The sequence below is a fragment of the Salarias fasciatus genome, chromosome 20 (genome assembly GCF_902148845.1).
Source record: "Salarias fasciatus chromosome 20, fSalaFa1.1, whole genome shotgun sequence".
Classification (NCBI taxonomy): domain Eukaryota; kingdom Metazoa; phylum Chordata; class Actinopteri; order Blenniiformes; family Blenniidae; genus Salarias; species Salarias fasciatus.
This window is the reverse complement of record NC_043764.1, coordinates 58651-78963: the sequence shown is the minus strand read 5'-3', so window position 1 is coordinate 78963 and position 20313 is coordinate 58651. Positions and strand designations below refer to the sequence as shown.

The following is a 20313-nucleotide window of genomic DNA, read 5'->3' as shown; positions in this document are numbered from 1 at the left end:
TTTTCGGAACCATATTAGTGAACAGACCAGGCCACAAAAATAAAAGGAGGTGTAGGGGAGGAAGGAAATACAAGGACACCACAAACCCTTTTTTTGTTTTTTGTTTTTTGTTTTTTTTTTTAATATAGCTAGTTGTAACTAGTAGTAACTAGTAGTAACTAGTAGTAAACTCGGGGCGTGCATCAAGAGAGGTCTGCTACAGATCACCATTATTCTAACCACCACCAGAAGACAAGGTAACCCAGTATGTGAAGAGTGATTAAAGATCAGCGTGATCATGTGAATATGATGGTGACAGTGATGGTGATAGTGATCATGCATATATGACCTCTGACCTCTGAGAAGGCCAGAAGCAGGCCAGAGAGGCCCTCAGAGCCCAGACAGCCGGCGGACATCACAGAGCCTGGATCCATGCCGCCCCCCCAGGCAGACGCCCATGCTCCGGTCCAGAAACGGGGCAGAGGAAAGCCCCGGCTGGGGACCCCGGCAGCCCCCGGGCCCGGGCCCCGCGGAGCCACGACCGGCAGGAGCCGGTCCACCCCGGGCGCCGGACGCCCGGGGCGGGCAGGGCCGAGAGCCCGAGGCCCAAGAGCCCAGGAGCCAACCCCCCACCCAGGCGGAGGGCCATGACCCACCCGGGAGAACCAGCCCACACGGGCGGCTACCCACCCCAGGCCAGTACACCCCCCAGCGCTCCGGCCACGCACCCCGAGATCCAGGGCATCTCCCCCCCACCCCCCCCACGACCCCCACCCGGAACCCACCCCCCCGTCCACCGCCCGGCCCACCCCTCCCACCCCCTGTCCTCTTTTATTTTATTTATTTTTTATTTAACCTTTATTTAACCAGGAGAATCCCATTGAGATTAAAAACCTCTTTTTCAAGGGAGTCCTGGCCAAGAGGCAGCAAAGTTACAACTGTTGCAATAAAAACATCAAACAAAATCCATAACAAATTACTCCCGCCTCACTCCCCCCTGCCCCAACCCAACACTCATACTGACACACACACATGCACACACACAACCACTCATCCCTAAAACAAATGCACACTCACACTCACATTCCAACACACTCACACACTCTCATGCACACGCTAACAAGCACACACACACACACACACACACACACACACACACACACACACACACACACACACACACACAGTCCATCCTACCCCAAACACACTCACATTCCCGCATCATCCAACTGTCACATCCTGTGGGAGACCCCCCCGGAAGGCAAGGGAACACCGAACCCCACATCCAGGACCCCCCGCCACCCACAACTGCCGCCCCCACCCCCCCCACCCCACCGCCGCAGACAGGTATGCACCCCCCAGAGCCAGCAGCCCCCCAAACCACAGCCGCTCCAAACCCCCGGCCTGTGGGGAAAACAACAGCCCCCCCGCCCCACCCCCCACCAGAAGGAATCCGGAAACGGGGGCGCAGAAGACCCCATTGCCCTCCCTCCCCCCCCTCCGTCTCGTGAGTGTTGATGGAGTATATGTTGTTTGCGATTAAAATTTGAGGGTCAGTAACCACACCGTGCCGCGAGTGAGGCCAAACGAGCAGTCTCATCCACCTGAACAGCCCCACCCCCGACACAGCACGCCAAGACCCCCCGACGTGTGTGTTTGTATGTATTTGGTCGTGTTAGATGACTAAGTGCAATTAAGACTGAGAGGCGAGCCACTGAAGCGTGCACACTTAGATGGCCCCCTCCACCACACCCAACTTGATAAGCCCGCCTCCCAAAGCCCTACGTGTGTGTGCATGAGAGCGGGGGGGAGAGGGGGGTCCGGGGATGCCGCAGCACCCCCGTCACCCAGGAGCCCCCCGATGAAGGACAGGGCCAGGAGCGCCATCCCCCCCCCCCAGGACCAGGGCGGACAGCGACCATGGCCAGAGAGCCACCGACCCAAGAAGCACACACCCATCATGCATCAGGAGGAGTGAAGGTGAGGACAGACAGGGGGCAGTAGAAGGACCCAGACCCAGGGCCCACCGCCCCCAGGCCCACCGGGGCCACCCTCCACAGGACACCGCACTCTCTCATACATAACTCCAATCGCCCACACATATACATCCACACGTACCGACATACATACATACTTACAGATACACACCCTCACACACATACATACCCCGCTCACAGATACATACCCACACACACGTACACACTTACACATACATAGTCACGCACATGCACATACATATCCAGATACACACCCACACACTCACATACACCTACATAGATACCCACACATACAAAAACATATATACATACTCACACATACACACCCACACACATACACGTACACGCACCTTCCCCAACCCCCTAACCCCCACAGCCCACCACCCCCTATCTACCCCCCCATCCACCCCGCCCCGTCCCCCACCACCCACCCACCTCCCCCGCCACCCCCCACCCATCCACCCCACCCCCCTGTCCCCCACCACCACAACCACCCACCCCGATGCCCTGAATTCCGGGGCAGCAACCAGACACCAGGGCGTGCACCGACCCAGGCCGCAGCAGCACGCCCGAGCCGACCGGCCCCCCCCAGCCAGGTCGACCCCCTCACCCTCATGGAAGGAAAGAGCCCCCAGGCACCAGGGCCCAGGGCCCCCAGCCACACCCGCCCCAGGACACCCCGGCCGCCCGGACATGAACCGGCACCCGCCGACCCCGGCCCCCCGGGGCCCCCGCACCACCGCTGACTGTTTTCACTGAAAACACCTCCAGAATAAACTGTCATAAAAACGTGACATTTGATTGTTCATAAACGATGGTGTCAGGACCTTTCACTTTCATAACACCGACACTTTTATTGACATGAAAATTTGCTTTTGAGGAGTGAATTATCCATTTTTTAGCAAGCAACACACTTTGCAGGTTATCAACTAAGTTTCACAGTTTGTACTAATTGTTTGGAAAAATGCATTAACTGTTGTGTAAATGTAACAAGTGATGTGAGAAATGCACCAAAGCAACAGAGAAAAACTGTAATGTTTTTTCTTTCATCCATCTTATTAGCTAATACGTCGATGTGAAAATGATTGTCTCTGTGTTCACCCTGTTATTGACTTATTATCTGTCTAGAATGTCTCCAAGAACAGGGGTTTTCAAGAATGGAAGAATGAGCCCCCAAACACTTTGAAAACCACTGCCCTAGAAGATAGACAGCAAGAGATAGATATATAGACAGATGGAGGGATGCATGGATGGATGGGTGAATTTGTGTGATTGTATGTATGGCATGTGGACTGACTTTTGACCTTTTCAGATCAAATCCCCTTCGCCGTCTCTCTTGACCAAGTCAGCGACATTGTAGCTGGAGACTTGCGTTTTATCCAGAACAGGGCAATTGCCTTCACCATCACCCTGCACGACCCCAGTGAGTACCTCAGCAATGCTGACATCACCTTCAACTGGGACTTTGGCGATGAGAGTGGGGCCCTCATATCCCGAGAGCTGACTGTCACTCACACCTACATCAGCTCTGGCTCCTTCAAGCCTCAGGTGGTGATCCAGGCAGTCATTCCAGATAAGGCCTGCGACCCACCCTCCAATGCCCCAACTAAAGCCCCAGGCCCACCTGCTGATCAGGGCACTACAGGTAAGAAGCAATTCTATATGAACCATAATATACTCTCTTTCATAGCTATGTTATATAAAGAGTAATTGTGTTGTATGTGTGCAGTAAAAGCTCTGGCTTTAGCATCTGCTGTTCCCCTGCTGACTTCCACCAAGTCAGTCCCTCTGAATGTGAACAAGATGTCCTCAGACACAGAGGAAGACAACACTGAAGATGAGGCTTCCTCTGCCTCCAACACCCAACTTGCCCAGGAAACACTCACAGTGGCAGAGACTCAATCCCCCACCAACCAGCTGCCAGATGACCCTGAGACACGCAGCAGGTTGGGGGCAGGTAAACTTGTTTTACACATTTATGCTTGGAATTTTTTCAAAAATCAACTGTGTGACTGAATAGAAGATACTAGAATAACAGTGCAGTGTCTCTGTATTAAAACAAGCAAGGGAAGTTAACAAAGTTTCCCACTCAGAGCCAATCCAATGTAGCACCCTAGATGAGATTTTATATACACCTTCTTCCATCAGTGATTTACATAAACTTGCAAAACAAATTCATGGACAATTTGGACAAAAGTGTCTGCTAAATAAAATTGTAGAAATTTTCTAGACCAGGCCCTGCCTTGCTTAGCTGCCAAGATCTGATGGGATTGGGAATGGGCAGGATGCTATTACATGGATGCTACATAAAGCAATCCCCAATGTGTTTTTACCTGCTGGATATCTGCTCAAATAGGCATTCAAACAGCTCTGTTACACACCGCCCAGTCGTGGGTTGCCATCGTTGCCATATAACGAGCCTTCAGAGGCTGTTACACCCATAGAGAACTGCCACTGGCTGTGGTGCTCAGTAGCAAGCCATCACAGACTGTGACGCCCAGTTGCATATTGTGCTGCCTGGTTGTAAGTGCCCTGTTGGCAGTCTGTCAAGGAGATGCTTGAACAACTCACTGTGGAACATTCTGCATCCATCTCACTTCTCAACATGTGTTTGCTGTTTAAGGGTTTCTGCTAAAGATTTTTTTCTCAACTACCAGCCAGTTGTTCTATTTGTTTGACTTTCGTGACTTTATGCACTGGAGAGCGCATATGCAGAACAAATAATCTGCTGTTATAACATGATTTGACCTCACAATCCAATTATACGGAGATACCCTTATAAATGGGGCTACTGACAAACACCTTTGGTCAATTCAGGCTGACCAACATGCATACCAAAGATGTCCTTTGATTTCTTTTACATTTTTTTGTCCTTGACAGAAGAAAATGTAAGCTCCCAAAGACATGCCCAAACTGAGAAACCCTCATGTTGTTCAACATTCAACAGTACTTAACACTGCTGTTGTGTACTGGCAGTTTGACACTTGTCTGTTTCTTCTCAGTAGATGCAAAGCAAACTGTGACTCTGACAGGCCGAATTGCAGTTGTAGCAAAGAGAGATGCAGATGATCAGCCCACCGGTGATGATTGTGTGATTTATAGATATGGCTCCTTCTGCACTGGCATTGAAGTATTTGGTGAGTGTTTAACTGTGATGTTACATCTACACAATTATCAGATGATGCAATGAGTGTCAGTAATGTTTTTCTTTTAACTATTTTCTTTTCAGAGGGCATTGAAAAAGTAGAAATAGTTCAAATGGACAACACTGTGATAGCAGCGCCTGGAAGGGACAAAAATATCTTGGATATCACTGTTACCTGCCAGGGAAGGTAATGTATCTCCACGACATCTTCAATGGGTGGCATAATTGGTCTAGCAGGTGGTCTTCCCACCTCAGTACTGCAGTTTGGTCCTTCAGGCCACTCTGTCCAGTGATCAAGACACTTAGTCTCATGTTTATTGCAATGGTATGCAAGCATTTTGTACACCAGCTATTAACATGGGTGTGCGTAAATATGATACATTGCCTCCATCTTCAAGTCGTCCTTTGACTGTCGGCAGATCCCTCACAATGGCTTTGCTAGCTTCGAACTGCAACTTTTTTAACTAAATTTGTCCCCACCTCTTCCTCTGTGAGCAGTGGTCTACCGCCCAACACAAATTCAATAAGGACTTCATCTTTGACTTTGATGGTTTTCTGCCTGGGTTTGTGGTCAAATATGAAAATTGTATAATTTGTGGTGATTTTAATATCCATGTTTGTTGTGTCTCACAGCCTCTGTCACGGGATTTTTTTGAACTTACCTAAAGCTATAGTGCGTAACTTCGGTCGCCCTCTAGCGGCATTCTGCATTCTTAATAAAGCCGGCGCTTCCACATGACGTACGCCCCGGTGTCCCCGGTGTCCCCGGTGTCCCCCCCTCCCCCTCTCCCCCAACTGCTGCCACGGTGATTCACGTTTCCACAGTGCGAATCACCGTTGAAAACAGTTTTTATTCTGTGTGAATAAGGACAGCTATCCAACAGCAGCAAGGCCACATCTGTGTCTGTCCTCAGCCCGATTTCTGCTTTCAGTGCTCTCCACCGAGGAAAAGCCATGCCAATACAAATCCTCCTTGCCTTCTCAGTTGGTAACTTTCCTTCTTCGCCAGCAGTCCTTCTGCCGACTGTCCAAGGTTTTTTTTGGTGTGGTAGGATCCACTTCAGGACTCTTTCTCGGCCGTTTCTTTGGATTATCTGACATGCCGCTTCCTCATTCTGCCTGAGCTAGGCCTGTTGCTTTGAGACCCTCCCGTCCTCCCCCTCCTTTCTTGTTGTGACGTAAAATGCGTAATTTCCTGTGCGCCAGCACGGGAATGTCACAGGTTGACAAGGAAAGCAAGAATTATATATATTGAAAAATCCTGCAACATGTTGAAGGAGTCAATCGGCTTAATCTGCATTTAGTCATCTCCACTAGTAGTGGCTTAGCTAAAACGGACATTCATAGTATATTTAAAGTTAGGCACTATAGCTTTAACTCATTCGGTCTTGTTCAAGCTGCCGATGGCCCCACCCATGAAAAAGGTCACACTCTTGATCTTGTCCTAGCCCATGGTGTTTCCATCTCTGTTAATGAAATCTGTCCCACAGCTTCCTCTGACCACTCCCCAATTCTGTTTTCTGTGTCAATACAATGCACAGGTAGTTCCTATAAGGCCCCTAAACAGGTCTCACGCTCTCTTAACCCAACTACTGCTGAGCAATTTTCTGCCACCTTCAGTGTCTCCCTGGTGTGTACGCTGCCTCCAGACCCTATGGTTGGAACACCTGCTGATGAGCTTCTCTGCGTGTTTTTCTTTATCTTTTATTATTATTATTATTTTGCACATATAATCAAAACAATCTCACTATGTGCAAGGGAGTGAAAATGTTTTCTTCAGCTTGCACAATAATTCTGGACTCAATTGCCCCCCTCAAGTCCAAGCGCTCCAAAACTCAGACTAATTGCCACCACACATGCCCTCAGGCACAACTGTAGGTGCGCTGAGCGCAAATGGAAGAATGACCGCCTCCACATTTCCCTTCAAATGATCTGCAGTTCCCTGACAGACTACCATCCAGCTGTAAAATATGCCAAGTCACAGCACATCTCTACTCTGGTTACTTCAAACTGTCACAAACCCCAGGTTTTTTTTCACATGCTGAACTCCCTCATCAACCCCCGCAATGATCCCCCTGTTATGCCCTCCCCTGCCCTCTGTGATAGCTTTCAACAATTCTTTATCAGCAAGATAGCTGCACTCAGGCCCTCTACTGCCCCCTTCTCCTCCCCTTCTCAACCCCCCCCATCTCCAGGCCCAGCTCTTAGGCCCATCTCCAAACTGCCCTTCCTCTTCAAAGTTCTTGAGCATGAAGTTTACACCCAGCTGCAACTATTTTTTTAAGAAATAACAACCTCTGAAAAATTCAAGTCTGGATTCAGATCTGGCCACAGCACAGAGACTGCCCTCCTGAGAGTCCTGAACGACATGCTCCTAGCTGTGGACTCAGGGAGCCCTGTGGTCCTGGTGCTCCTAGACCTCACTTCCGCTTTCGACACAGTGGACCACAGGGTCCTGCTGTCCCCCCTCGAACACCTGGGCATCAAAGGTATAGTCCTGGAGTTTTCCTGTTCCTACCTGACTGACAGGAGCTTCTCTGTTCAGCTGGGAGACTTCACCTCTTCTGCAGCCCCCCTCTCCTGTGGTGTGCCTCAGGGCTGCATCCTAGGTCCCATTTTATTTCTCCTGTACATACTGCCCTTAAGAGATTAAAAAAATACAATATCTTCTTTCATTGCTATGTAGACAATGTCCAGCTGTACCTCTCCTTTAAGGCCGACAACCCTGCTGCTCTCCAGCCTCTGCAACACTGCATGCTGGACATTATGGGCTCTAACTTGGTAGACTCCGCCGAGTCCGCCCGCTGTCAGCGGAGCGCAGAGTGCGCCGTCGGCGGATAAAGTCAATGGGGCGTGTCCAGAAAATTGTCCTAATTTCGTGAACCAGGCGCAGTCACGCCTCCATCCTGCCCACCGGTGCAGGTGGCGCAAGAGGGAGGCGAGAAAGTGGGCTTAACCCAGCTGAGCGTAATTTGACCAATCAAATGAACACCTCTCCTTTTTTTTGAAATGCACTGCAGCAAAGGACACTGTTTCATTAACATGATGAAATACATTTTATTTCCTGGCCTCAATACTAAACCATAGTGGAGCAACAATGTATATGACTGTATTTTGAAATAAATAATCTCTTGAAGAACTTGGGGAGCCAGACAAATGAAATTAAAATGCAGACACCCTGCATTCAGAGGCTACATAAAGACTTTGTAGGGAAAGGGAAAATCTGTTTTTATTTGTGTGCATCGTAACTCTTAAAGATACATTTGGGAAAGCACAAAGAATTACAGCTGTCTGCGTGCCTATCGCTGCACAGTGGAGCTGGGTGAGTTTAGGACTGCTGGTTCTGCTGTCATCCAGATCAATGTCCTCTGAAATGATTCCCTATAATTCCTATCACACACATGGCATTCCGGCCATCCCAGACAAAGAATGATCAATTATGAAAGAATGGTGGCAACATCTGCTATCTGCTCCGTCCTCCGCTCTGCTTCACGTGTTGCCAGCATTCTTACACCCCCTCCAAAGGCCGCTATGGTCAGCCAGACCATCATACATATGCAGTGTTTTTGCACAGGAGCACACCAACAGGTTGCTTTTCTGTAATCTAATGTATTAGAAATTAAGATAACGAAACTAAATATTAAGTCAAGAGGTTCAGCAAAACTTTTAATGCCTCATATCTGCTTTATTAATGCCTCAAATCAGGTTTTAAAATTCATTGAACTTTTTACAGTGTGCATTTGCGCAGCGTACCTCTCACTCACACTCCGCACACTCGTTTCCCTGATAAACATGCACACACACGCCAACACACACAAAATAGTTGTATTATTAACCGTCAATAATAATCAAGAACATATTAAAATGAGTAAAATAAGTCTCCCTGGCTGTGCATCAGGACGGACACCCCCCCACACAGTCCGTCCTCACCCTGCTCATTTGATTCTGGGACTGCAGGCTCCACAGGAAAAAGGTATTTATTTAGAAAATATGTTCGTTCTAAAATTAATTTTTGTAAATGAAAAATACATGGTTTGCTGTACTTTGATGGAGGACATAATATTTTACCTGAATCTGTAATTGGCACCTGGAGACGCTGGGCCAGTGCCCCTGCTGTCAATACCGTTTTCACTGTTGTGTTGAGATTTATTGCGTTAGTTTATTTTTTTATTTTTTACACCATTTTATGTTATTATTATTTAGTCGTAAACTGACAGCAGCCTACAGTAATTCTCTATACCTGGAGGTGACGTGTGAGCGCTTCCATGCGCCACTGCAGGTTCTGCACTGGACTGGACAGCAGCTGGAGGTCGGTTGGGTATTTTTGGGGCAGCAGGATTACATTTGTTTCGCTGTTTGGCCCGAGGCTGTTCTGACTCTGATTCAGAACGTTTATCCTCTTCACTCCAGTCAAGATCGCTTTTGTCCGACACGTCTCCACCATCCGATTCCCCCTCACTTACCCCCTGTATCTTTGCTAAAGCTTCTTCCACCTTATATCTCTTATTTATGCCTGTTTTTATTGTCTTTCTTTTGGGATTTGGTTGATATTTTTGGCCGTCTGTCTGATTGTCTGCTGTCAGAGCTAGCTCCCTGTTCAGATGCGCGCATGAACCAAAACAAATCAATAGCAGAGAAAAAAAAACAAAGCCCCGTGAAGTGCGTCTTTTTTATCAGCGGTCTGTGAGACGCTGATGGCTTTTGGAGGTATAAATGCTTTGTAATATTATGTGTGTCATTGTTAGGACCTTATTTGCTTCAGAAAAAAATACAAGACACATACAGGACTGTCTCAGAAAATTAGAATATTGTGATAAAGTTCTTTATTTTCTGAAATGCAATTAAAAAAACAAAAATATCATACATTCTGGATTCATTACAAATCAACTGAAATATTTCAAGCCTTTTATTATTTTAATATTGCTGATTATGGCTTACAGCTTAAGAAAACTCCAAAATCCTATCTCAAAATATTAGAATATCATGAAAAAGTATACTAGTAGGCTATTTAACTAATCACTTGAATCGTCTAAATAACTCGAAACACCTGCAAGTGTTTCCTGAGCCTTGAAAAACACTCAGCTTGGTTCAGTGAACTAAATCACAAGTATGGGGAAGACTGCTGCTCTGACTGCTGTCCAGAGGACCGTCATTGACACCCTCCATCAGGAGGGTAAGACACAAAAATAAATTTCTCAAAGAGCAGGCTGTTCACAGAGTGCAGTTTCAAAGCACATTAACAAAAAGTCTGTTGGAAGGGCGAAATGTGGCAGGAAACGCTGCACAGCCAAGAGAGATGACCGCAGGCTGAACAGCATGGTGAAGAAGAGCCGCTTCCAGAATTTGGGGAAGCTTCAAAGACAGTGGACTGAAGCTGGAGTCCAGGTATCAATAGCCACTGTTCACAGACGTGTCTGGGAAATGTGCTATAATAGCCGTATTCCCATGGTCAAGCCACTTCTGAACTCAAGACAACGGAAAAAGCGTCTGACCTGGGCTGTGGAAAAGAAGCACTGGACAGTTGAAGAGTGGTCCAAAGTCCTCTTTTCAGACGAAAGCAAGTTTTGTATTTCATTTGGAAGTCAAGGCGCCAGAGTCTGCAGAAAGGCTGGAGAGGAGCAAAATCCAAGTTGCTTGAAATCCAGTGTGAAGTTCCCACAGTCAGCGATGGTTTGGAGCCATGTCAGCTGCTGGTGTTGGTCCACTGTGTCTCATCAAGTCCAGAGCAAATGCAGCTGTGTACCAAGAGATTTTAGAGCACACATGCTTCCTTCTGCTGAAAAGCTCTATGGAGATGATGATTTCATTTTCCAGCATGATCTGGCACCTGCCCACAGTGCCAAAACCACCAGTAACTGTGTACCGACCATGGCATTACTGTCCTCGATTGGCCTGCCAATTCCCCTGACCTGAACCCCATTGAGAATTTGTGGGGTATTGTCAAGAAGAAGCTGAAAGACACCAGACCCAACAATGCAAATGAGCTAAAGGCCGCTATTGAAGAATCCTGGGCATCCATAACACCTCAGCAATGCCACAGGCTGACTGCCTCCATGCCACGCCGCATTGATGCAGCAATTCGTGCAAAAGGATTCCCAACCAAGTACTGAGTGCATTAATGGACATTTTCAAATGTTTGGGTTTTTTGCTGTTATAATTTTTTTTACTTGCATTTCAGAAAAAAAAGAACTTTATCACAATATTCTAATTTTCTGAGACAGTCCTGTATTTAGGAAAAGTCAAAGAATCAGATGACAGGTGAATTATTTTTAACAGATTTATTTGAATTCTAAAAATCCAAACGGTCTGTCAGACCGTCTTGGATGTTCTAGTGTTAAAGAAGATAATTAAAACAATTATGTGCTTCATGAGTGATTTTGTGTATCTTTCATGACACTGACAAGCTGAACCCATACTCTGAGGTTTTCTCAGACAAATTATCATCAGATCCTCCGCTCCCCAGCCTGCTCACACCTTCTGCACTAAACTCTCACTGCACCCAGCTGATTCTGTCGAGCCCTCCCCCTGGTGCGCGGCCACGCCCATCTCAGCGCAAGTGCAGCAGACAAGTCAGAAACTCTCTTCTGTGCCTGTCGAAAATAGGAATGCGCTGCCTCCGCCGCTGATCATCGCCAAGTTGCGCCGTCAAATTAGAGCCTTAAGGCTTGGATAACAGCTAACTTCCTCAACTTCAACGAGGAGAAGACAGAGATCATTGTGTCTGGCAAAACCCCTCCAGCTCTTTACACCAACACCCTGGGTCCTCTTGCCGTGAATTCCAAGCCAGCTGTTCGGAACCTTGATTACTGCAATAGTTCATACACCAGTATTGAAAAAACCCAACTCCACTGCCTGCAGCTTGTCCAGAACTCGACCGCTCGACTCCTCACCTGCAACAAAAAACACGCCCATATCACCCCGGTTCTTGCTTCCCTTCACTGGCTCCCCATTAGCTACCGCATTGATTTTAAAATCCTCCAAACAGTTTTAAAATCTCTGCACCACCTTGCCCCACCTTACCTGGCTGATCTTCTCCACCCCTTCACCCTGTCCAGAGCGTTGCGGTCGGCTGACCAATGCCTTCTTGCTGTTCCCAGGTCTAGGTTGAATACCAGGGGGGACAAAGCCTTATCTGTGGCGGCCCCTAGACTCTGGAACTCCCTTCCCCCCCACATCCCAGCAGCTGAGTCTGTTTAGATTTTTAAATCCCAGTTGAAGATGGTACCTCTTCTCTCTGGCCTTCAGCTAGGTCTTAGTTTGCTTCTAGTTTGTCCTTGTGTTGTGATCAAGATGTGTTTTGTTGATTGTTTTTATTAATTTTGACTTTTATGCACCTCTTATGATTATTTTTACTGATTGCACTATGAAGCACTTTGGCGTGGCTAAGCCGTCTGTAAATGTGCTATACAAATAAAATTGACATGACATCATGAAAAGTATGTTTGAACTGATTAAAGCCACAAAATGAACTGCCACAGGTTAATGTCTATTAAAGATTTTGACTTTCTACTCTTGCTTTTAAAGCCTTCCAAAGGAGGTGTGCAGCGTGATTCTGGACACAGACTGCTTAAGGCCGATTCACACAGTGTGCAACATGGTGGAGCCCTCCAAGGAGTGCCAGTTAGTGTTGCGTCACTTCTTCAATGACTCCGGTGTCTACTGCATTAATGTTTCCATGGCCAATGATGTAAGCTTGGCTGTGACCAGCGCCAAAGTCAACGTTGACATCAGTAAGCAGCCTCTCACATCAACACATCAAACACCAGCCTGTAAATGGGTTTGGTCAACAAAGTTGTAAACAACACATTTGTCCTTGGTCCTGGTTATTAACATTGTGATCCTTGTTTCAGGCCCTGGTATGCTCTCTTCTGGATTCATTGCCATGCTGTTGGGTGTCCTGGTGCTCATTCTGGCATTAGGAATGGTGGCATACTCTTACAAGTAAGAATGCTAACTTGGAGACGTTTGTTAATACTAGGGATGAGCGAGCACACCACTATCTGTATCTGTATCTCTTTACCCATTCAAATTATCTGTATCCGTATCTTTACTTGGGTGGGGGCGTGGCCTAAATGGGAAGTGGGCGTGGTTTAACAGGAAATGGGGTGGGGCAGAAGTTGGTACACTATTTTAAGTCTGAAATTAATATGGATTTTTCAGAAGTTGTTAAATTTATTGTTTAATTGAAAACTATTTACAGAGCAGTCTCAGTGATACAATGTACAAGTTTTTTTTAAATTTTAGTTCAGAACATGAATTTTTTAAAGTTAGATAAATGATTATTTATTCACACAACAGCCTCAGAACTAAGATTTGAATATTTTTGGTCACATTAGTAAATGAGCTATTTACTATTTATTTAACCTTTATTTAGCTAGATAAGTCCCATTGAGATTAAAGGAATACTCCACCCAAAAAACGATTTGGCCTCATTTTCTACTCACCCTCATGCTGAGAAACACTCTGGAGCACTTTTTTGACGTTTCAAATGCAGTTGGAGATGTTTGGGGATTTTCGTTGTCAACAAACAGGGACCGACAGAGCCCGACAGAAAAAATGGTCCATAAAATCCACAAAACGTTCCCATTTTCCTTCATACTGCTCATCCGCTGTAATCCAAGTGTCCTGAGTGCGTAACGTCCATAATTAATTCTTAACGAGGTCATTTAGTACATTTTAAGAGCCCAAACAGGGCGCTCTCACACAGCTCCATTGCATGTCTGCGTGCGCACCCTGAACTACGGAAGCCGCGGCAGACCAAGCCAGACGCTTGCGCGCTTTCAGCAGGACACCGAATTCAAAGCTTTAAAACAGTAGCCAGTCACTTTTTTGATTGTCCACAGCTCGGTTACTCACAGCAGAATATATACAGCGGAACTTCTTCTACGCTTGCAATTTAGAAAAGTAGTCGCTGAAAGCGCGCAAGCGTCTGGCTTGGTCTGCCGCGGCTTCCGTAGTTCGGGGTGCGCGTGCAGACATGCAATGGAGCTGTGTGAGAGTGCCCTGTTTGGGCTCTTAAAATGTACTAAATGACCTCGTTAAGAATTAATTATGGACGTTACGCGCTCAGGACACTTGGATTACAGCGGACGAGCAGTATGAAGGAAAATGGGAACGTTTTGTGGATTTTATGGACCATTTTTTCTGTCGGGCTCTGTCGGTCCCTGTTTGTTGACAACGAAAATCCCCAAACATCTCCAACTGCATTTGAAACGTCAAAAAAGTGCTCCAGAGTGTTTCTCAGCATGAGGGTGAGTAGAAAATGAGGCCAAATCGTTTTTTGGGTGGAGTATTCCTTTAAAAGCCTCTTTTCTTAAGGGAGTCCTGGGGGTTACAGAGTTTCAAATTACAATGAATACACAGCATAATAAATTACAATGCACAGTATAATAAATTACAATTGAAATTAAGAAAAACAGTGACACGTAAAATATGCTGTCTTGAATTCTCTCAACTTTGTTTTAAAGAGATCAAGGGAATGTGTACAGTCATTTTTTATTTAGTCAGAACATGAATGCTTTTAAGTGTCTGAATAAATTTACATAACAGCTTCATGAATGAGATTTGGTTTGATCACAATAGTAAACAAACTAAAGAACAATTTTTTATTGAATCAGAACATTAATATTTTAAGTGCATGAATGTATAGAATGCATGGAGTAAGAGAACAATTTTTTATGAACTGACTTTCCGTCACCAGCCAAATAAATGGCAAGCATGGCTTTAAAACAATAACAATAAAAAACTGAGAGGAGTGGAGACAGTTATCGAAAGCGGGATGAGTCGTTAACAGCTCTGTCTTGTCAAATGCACTACGTAAGGTCTACATTTATAAAAGTGAGCGGATTTTGTTTTTGTTCTTTTTTAAATATAATTTTCATTTATGAGATGCAAAGTCATGGGCGATCAGTTTCAATATCTTTTATTTTTACACAATTGAATGAACATAGATAAACAAACAATGAGCAAACCCTCTCCCTACCCCAAAAATATGATCCTTTTAAATAATTAAAGTGTAACTTTTGGGATGGAAGACAAAATAATTAAATGTACAGAAGACAAGACAAAACAAAAAAAAAAACAAATTCAGTTCAATTCAAAACTTTAGTAAGGACATACAGAATAGTCCATAGAGATTAGTTAAAAGAGAAAACTATGGTAAAAAGAGTACAAGAAAAAAAGTATTAACACCATATTATACATAAACAGGATCGCCAATGTTTCCACATTACAGACGTGAACCTCATAGAGCTATAAAGTGATACCAGGGCTTGGATTATACAGTTTGACAGTTCTATGACTGCACATAAAAGAGTAAATGCAACGTGGTTTGGATTCATATACACAGGCCAGAGGTTATTTTGCCTACCTTGAAATGTTTCGGCTGCCAAGCTGCAGCCTTCCTCAGAAGTGTCACGTGATGTTGTCTGGTCGGCTGATTTATACAGGTTTTGGCACCAGTTTCCTACTGGGTGCAGTAGGATGACAGCGCCATCTGCAGTCCGACTTCTTCAGTACTGTGTCCCAGGTATGGGAACGTTGATACGCCCCCTCTGCCCGGTTCACAGTCTGGGGGGGCGTTTCCGGATCTCGATGGCCTCCCTGATCCAGCGGTGGTACTTGTTGCTTTCCGTGCCGATGATCTGGGCATGGTCCCAGTCCATGAGGTTGTTTTTCCCTCTTGCAGTGTTCGGAAATGGCAGACTTTAGCTGTTCCTGCTCTGCCTGTCATTTGGAGGAGTGTGTGCACGCTTCAGATGTTTCTTTTTCGCATTCAGTGCGATGTTCTTTTGTCCTGATGTTGAAGGCTCTGCCAGTCTCCCCAACGTAGGATTTGTTGCACGACAAACAAGGTATTTCGTAAATGATATTGCATTTGTGTTGTGGCTCTATTTTGTCCTTGGGATGTACTAGTAACTGCCGTAGTTTTATGTGTGGTTTTACTGGGGTGCTGATGTTGTGCTTATTCATGGCCCGTTGTATTCTCTCTGTGATCCCTCTGATGTATGGAAGTGTCACCATGGCCCTGTTTTGTTTCTCAGTTTGTTTAGTTGTTGTTCTCTTTTTTGTGTCTTTGTTTTGTTTTGCTTGTTGGCGGCCTTTGTTTATGGCCCACATCGGATAGTTGCACTTTCGTAGTGCTTTTATGATGTGTTGTTCCTCCTCGTTCCTCCTCGGGCATATCAACTTTCCCATACCTGGGACACAGCACTGAAGAAGTCGGACTGCAGATGGCGCTGTCATCCTACTGCACCCAGTAGGAAGCTGGCGCCAAAACCTGTATAAATCAGCCGACCAGACAACATCACGTGACACTTCTGAGGAAGGCTGCAGCTTGGCAGCCGAAACATGTCAAGGTAGGCAAAATAACCTCTGGCCTGTGTATATGAATCCAAACCATGAATACAAAAAAAGGCCTAATGAACCTTATCGGACTGAGTAAATGCAACATCGGATTACAGCTGTACAGGCTCTCACACCACAATTGACAAACATTTCACTTGCACTAGAGTGTCTTGGGACTCTCATTATTATTCTCATAGAGTCATTGTAGGCGACAGTCAGTTTTTGCAGACTCCTCTTCTTGTACCTGCACCAGAGATGTACAGTGTACAAAGGAGAGCAGTATGACCTGAAGAAGGAAACTTTAACATTGGCTGAGCACATGTGGAATTTACGTGCCACCATGTTTGCCTGTCCATACAGTTTACACTGCTGTCTATACATGTCTCTGTCATCCGTGAGGTCATTTGTGATATAATGGCCAAGATATTTTATTTCTGCGGTGACTTCAAGAATGCAACCACTTAAAAAGAAATCAGGAAATGACAGTCTCAGATCCTCTTTAGTTCTTACAGTCATCACGTAACTTTTCTTAGAGTTGTACATAATATCATACTCCATTCCATATTGCGAGCCTATATTCAGAAGCCTTTGTAGGCCAGCACTATATGGGCACACAAGCACCAAATCATCTGCATACATTAAATGATTACACAGATAATTTCCCACAATGCATCCAGTGTTACACATGTTAAGCTGTACAGACAGGTCATCAATGTAGATATTAAAAAGCAATGGGGACAGAATACCCCCCGACGAACTCCATTGGTGACTCCGAACGAGTCAGAGAAGGAATCACCCCATTTCACCTGCATTAACTGTGAGGAATACCAGTAGGCAAGTATTCTGATCAGATAACCAGGAACACCACAAACAGACAGCTTATCAAAAAGTTTACTATGATTAATTCTATCAAATGCTTTAGAGGCATTGAGAAAACACATAAAAACTGTTAAATTCTGTGCATTACACTTATCCATAATTTCTTTAAGTGCAAAAATGCACGTCAGTGCTATGGCCCTGCTTAAAACCAAACTGATTAGGTGCAGTTATCAGGTACAGCTCAAGTCTTGTTAAAATAATTATTTCAAGTACTTTCGATAATGAACTGGCCAGAGCTATTGGGTGATAGTTGTTAATGTCACTAAGTTTACCAGTCTTATCTTTGATAACAGGAATTAACACAACTGATAAGAGACTGTGGCAAAAGGCCAAGCTCCTTCTTATATCTGTGACCTGCTCCAGCCTTATTCCCCTGCTAGGGTTTTAAGGTCTGCACATCAGAACTTGTTAAAGGTGCCACATACTCGGTTCAAGACCAGAGGAGCCTGATCATTCCAGGCCGTTGCTCCCAGGCTCTGGAATGATCTCCCGCTCTCTCTCCGCGCAGTTACATCTGTCGACACTTTTAAATCACAACCTTAAACCTTTGTGTTTGCTCAAGCATTTGCTCAGTTTCCGGGCCAGATTTGATCTGTTTTTGACTATGTATCTATTTATCTATCTGGCTATTTATTTGTATGTAATTGTTGCTTTTATTGTTGTTTATTGTGTTGTGAAGCACTTTGTGGCTTTTTACCTGTGAAAGGTGCTATATAAATAAAAATTACTTACTTACTTACTAAAAAACCAGTAAAACACAGCGCAAGGAGGGGATAAAGCCTCCTACTGGCATACTTGAGGTGTTCAGAAGAAACTCTATCCAAACCACTTGACTTATTATTCTTTAGCTTTGACACAGCATCAGCCACCTCCTGAGGAGTAACAATTATTCCTTCATTACTTTCTATATGAACAAGCCCAGTTAAGTTAGATTTTACACAATTGAACAGGTCAAAATAGAACTCCTTCCAGAGCTGACAGATATTCTCAGAACCATTCACCCCATTGATACTGGAGAGAAGAGTGTTCTTAGTGTTATTAATAAATCTGACCTCTTTCCAGAAGTCACTATAGCTTTTATTTTTCAGCTTGTATGCCAGGGAGTCAGTACGGAGAGCGTTTTCATTTCTCTTGATAAATCTGAGGGCATATTTAGACATTGCACTAGCACATTTCTTTTGTTCAAAGACAAGTCCAGATGTAGGTCTGCCAGCTCGCACCCATGCCCTAAAAGTCTGCCGAGCATCAGCATGAGCCTCTGCAACAAATCTGTTCCATCCTGGTTTTCCACAGTGTCTGTTTTGTCTTTTACATAAAGGTCTACCAGAGTTTATAATTACATCCAAAACAGATTCATATAGGCCACACAAATGTGTACCATGCTCTGAGTTAGTGCAGTTAATATCACGACACAAAATGGCTTCTCTCAGGAGACATGTATTCTTCAGCGACAAATCAGTTCTTGAGGTGTATTCATTTACTTCCTCACAGGTTCGATTAGACCAGTCTGGGCTGTCATAGTTTAGACTAATTACAGAGGATTCAGCTGTCGTGGTTTTAGGAATATTATCCAGATTACACTGAACAACAAATGGCATATGATTACATGTAGTATATCATAGTCAATGTGCATGTTTGCTACAGATGCATGTGTGTCAGCCGTACACAAACAGTGATCAAGCCAGGATGTAGTGTGCCACACATTACTGACATATGAAAAACTATCTGCAGGCAGGAATATTTGGCTAGACAGTAAAAGGCCACTTTCATTGCGGAACTGCTTTAAATGGTTACCAAAAGAAGATTTCTCATCCGATATATCAGCATTAAAATCACCGATTATAAAAATACTAGTACAGTCAAAATCTTGCATAAAAGCAGATAAACAAGTTAATCCATTGATATATTCATCTTCATTTTCTGCACTTTCAAAAGGTGTATACACATTTACAACAATAAATTTGCCCTTGTTGCAACAGATTTCAATACCGATCGCCCAGTCCACTCCAAGCCTTATTATGTTGACCATGCTGTCAATGTTCTTACGCCAGAGAATGGCAACACCTCCTGGTATCCACCCTTTAGACAGTCTAGTGTCCAGATCATTGGTGGACTCCCCTGCCCCAAAGAAGTCCTCGTGTAAACCATTAAGTCTGTGCAGCTCCTGCTTTGCCATAAAAGTTTCTTGAATGCATAGTAAGTCACAGCTTTCTAAGAGCTGGTCAACCGCAGCCTGTCTTGCACTATCCCCAGCACTGTGCCCAACACGCAATCCGTGTGCATTATGCGACATGATAGGGAAAGACATATGAACAGACCATTTCAGCAATTGCTCTCATGTGGCACATCTCTATCCACATTAGCGGTACCCTGTGGGGGGGCAACAGCAGTATGTTGACCAGGTCGCTGGCTATCGCCAACTCCATGCACACCACCCGGTTTGCGCGCTTCAAAGTAGCGGCGTATATAAGTCCCAGCTGGCCACAACCCCGGGTCGTACATCACGGCAATATCAGAACATTCAGCTGTAATGTGAAATGAACTGTATCGACTCTGCGTAGTAGCCATTTTCCTGCAGGTCGCTGTTCTGTTGTTTAGCTTCCCCTTCAGATATTCCAGTAAAGTTTCGGGTTCGAGTGCAGGGTCAAAGCGTGTGGCAAACAAACTCACCATCTTAGTTGTGATAGCTTGGATGTTACTTCCAGTGCTCGTGCCGGTTATTCCTGTGGTTTTCTTCCGATCATGCCATCCAGGGGCTCGTGCAGCAGTGGGATTACTTGCGACCTGCAGCACACACTTGGCATGCCGACTGACCACTGTGGCCCACTCCCCGGTAGCATGGTTTGTGGTCAGCGCACTGTCAGCTGCTCGGTCCAGTGTACCCCTATGCTCTTCAGCGGCGCTTGACGCACGCAGTGTTCCCTTCAGGGGCCACCCGGTTTTGCTCAATTGCAGCGACTCTGCGTT

The 20313-nt window shown here is 45.4% G+C and overlaps 1 protein-coding gene across 1 annotated transcript in view; it reads left to right on the top strand.

Moving 5' to 3' along the window:
- The window catches only part of pmelb (premelanosome protein b), a 48358-nt gene extending 35292 nt beyond the window's left edge, over positions 1 to 13066 (top strand). The window contains exons 6-11 of the mRNA XM_030118865.1: positions 3289 to 3621; positions 3706 to 3933; positions 4982 to 5113; positions 5206 to 5308; positions 12646 to 12851; positions 12972 to 13066. Coding sequence (XP_029974725.1) covers positions 3289 to 3621; positions 3706 to 3933; positions 4982 to 5113; positions 5206 to 5308; positions 12646 to 12851; positions 12972 to 13066 — 1097 coding nt within the window. The remainder of the gene's footprint in view (positions 1 to 3288; positions 3622 to 3705; positions 3934 to 4981; positions 5114 to 5205; positions 5309 to 12645; positions 12852 to 12971) is intronic.
- Positions 13067 to 20313: the final 7247 nt, after the last annotated feature.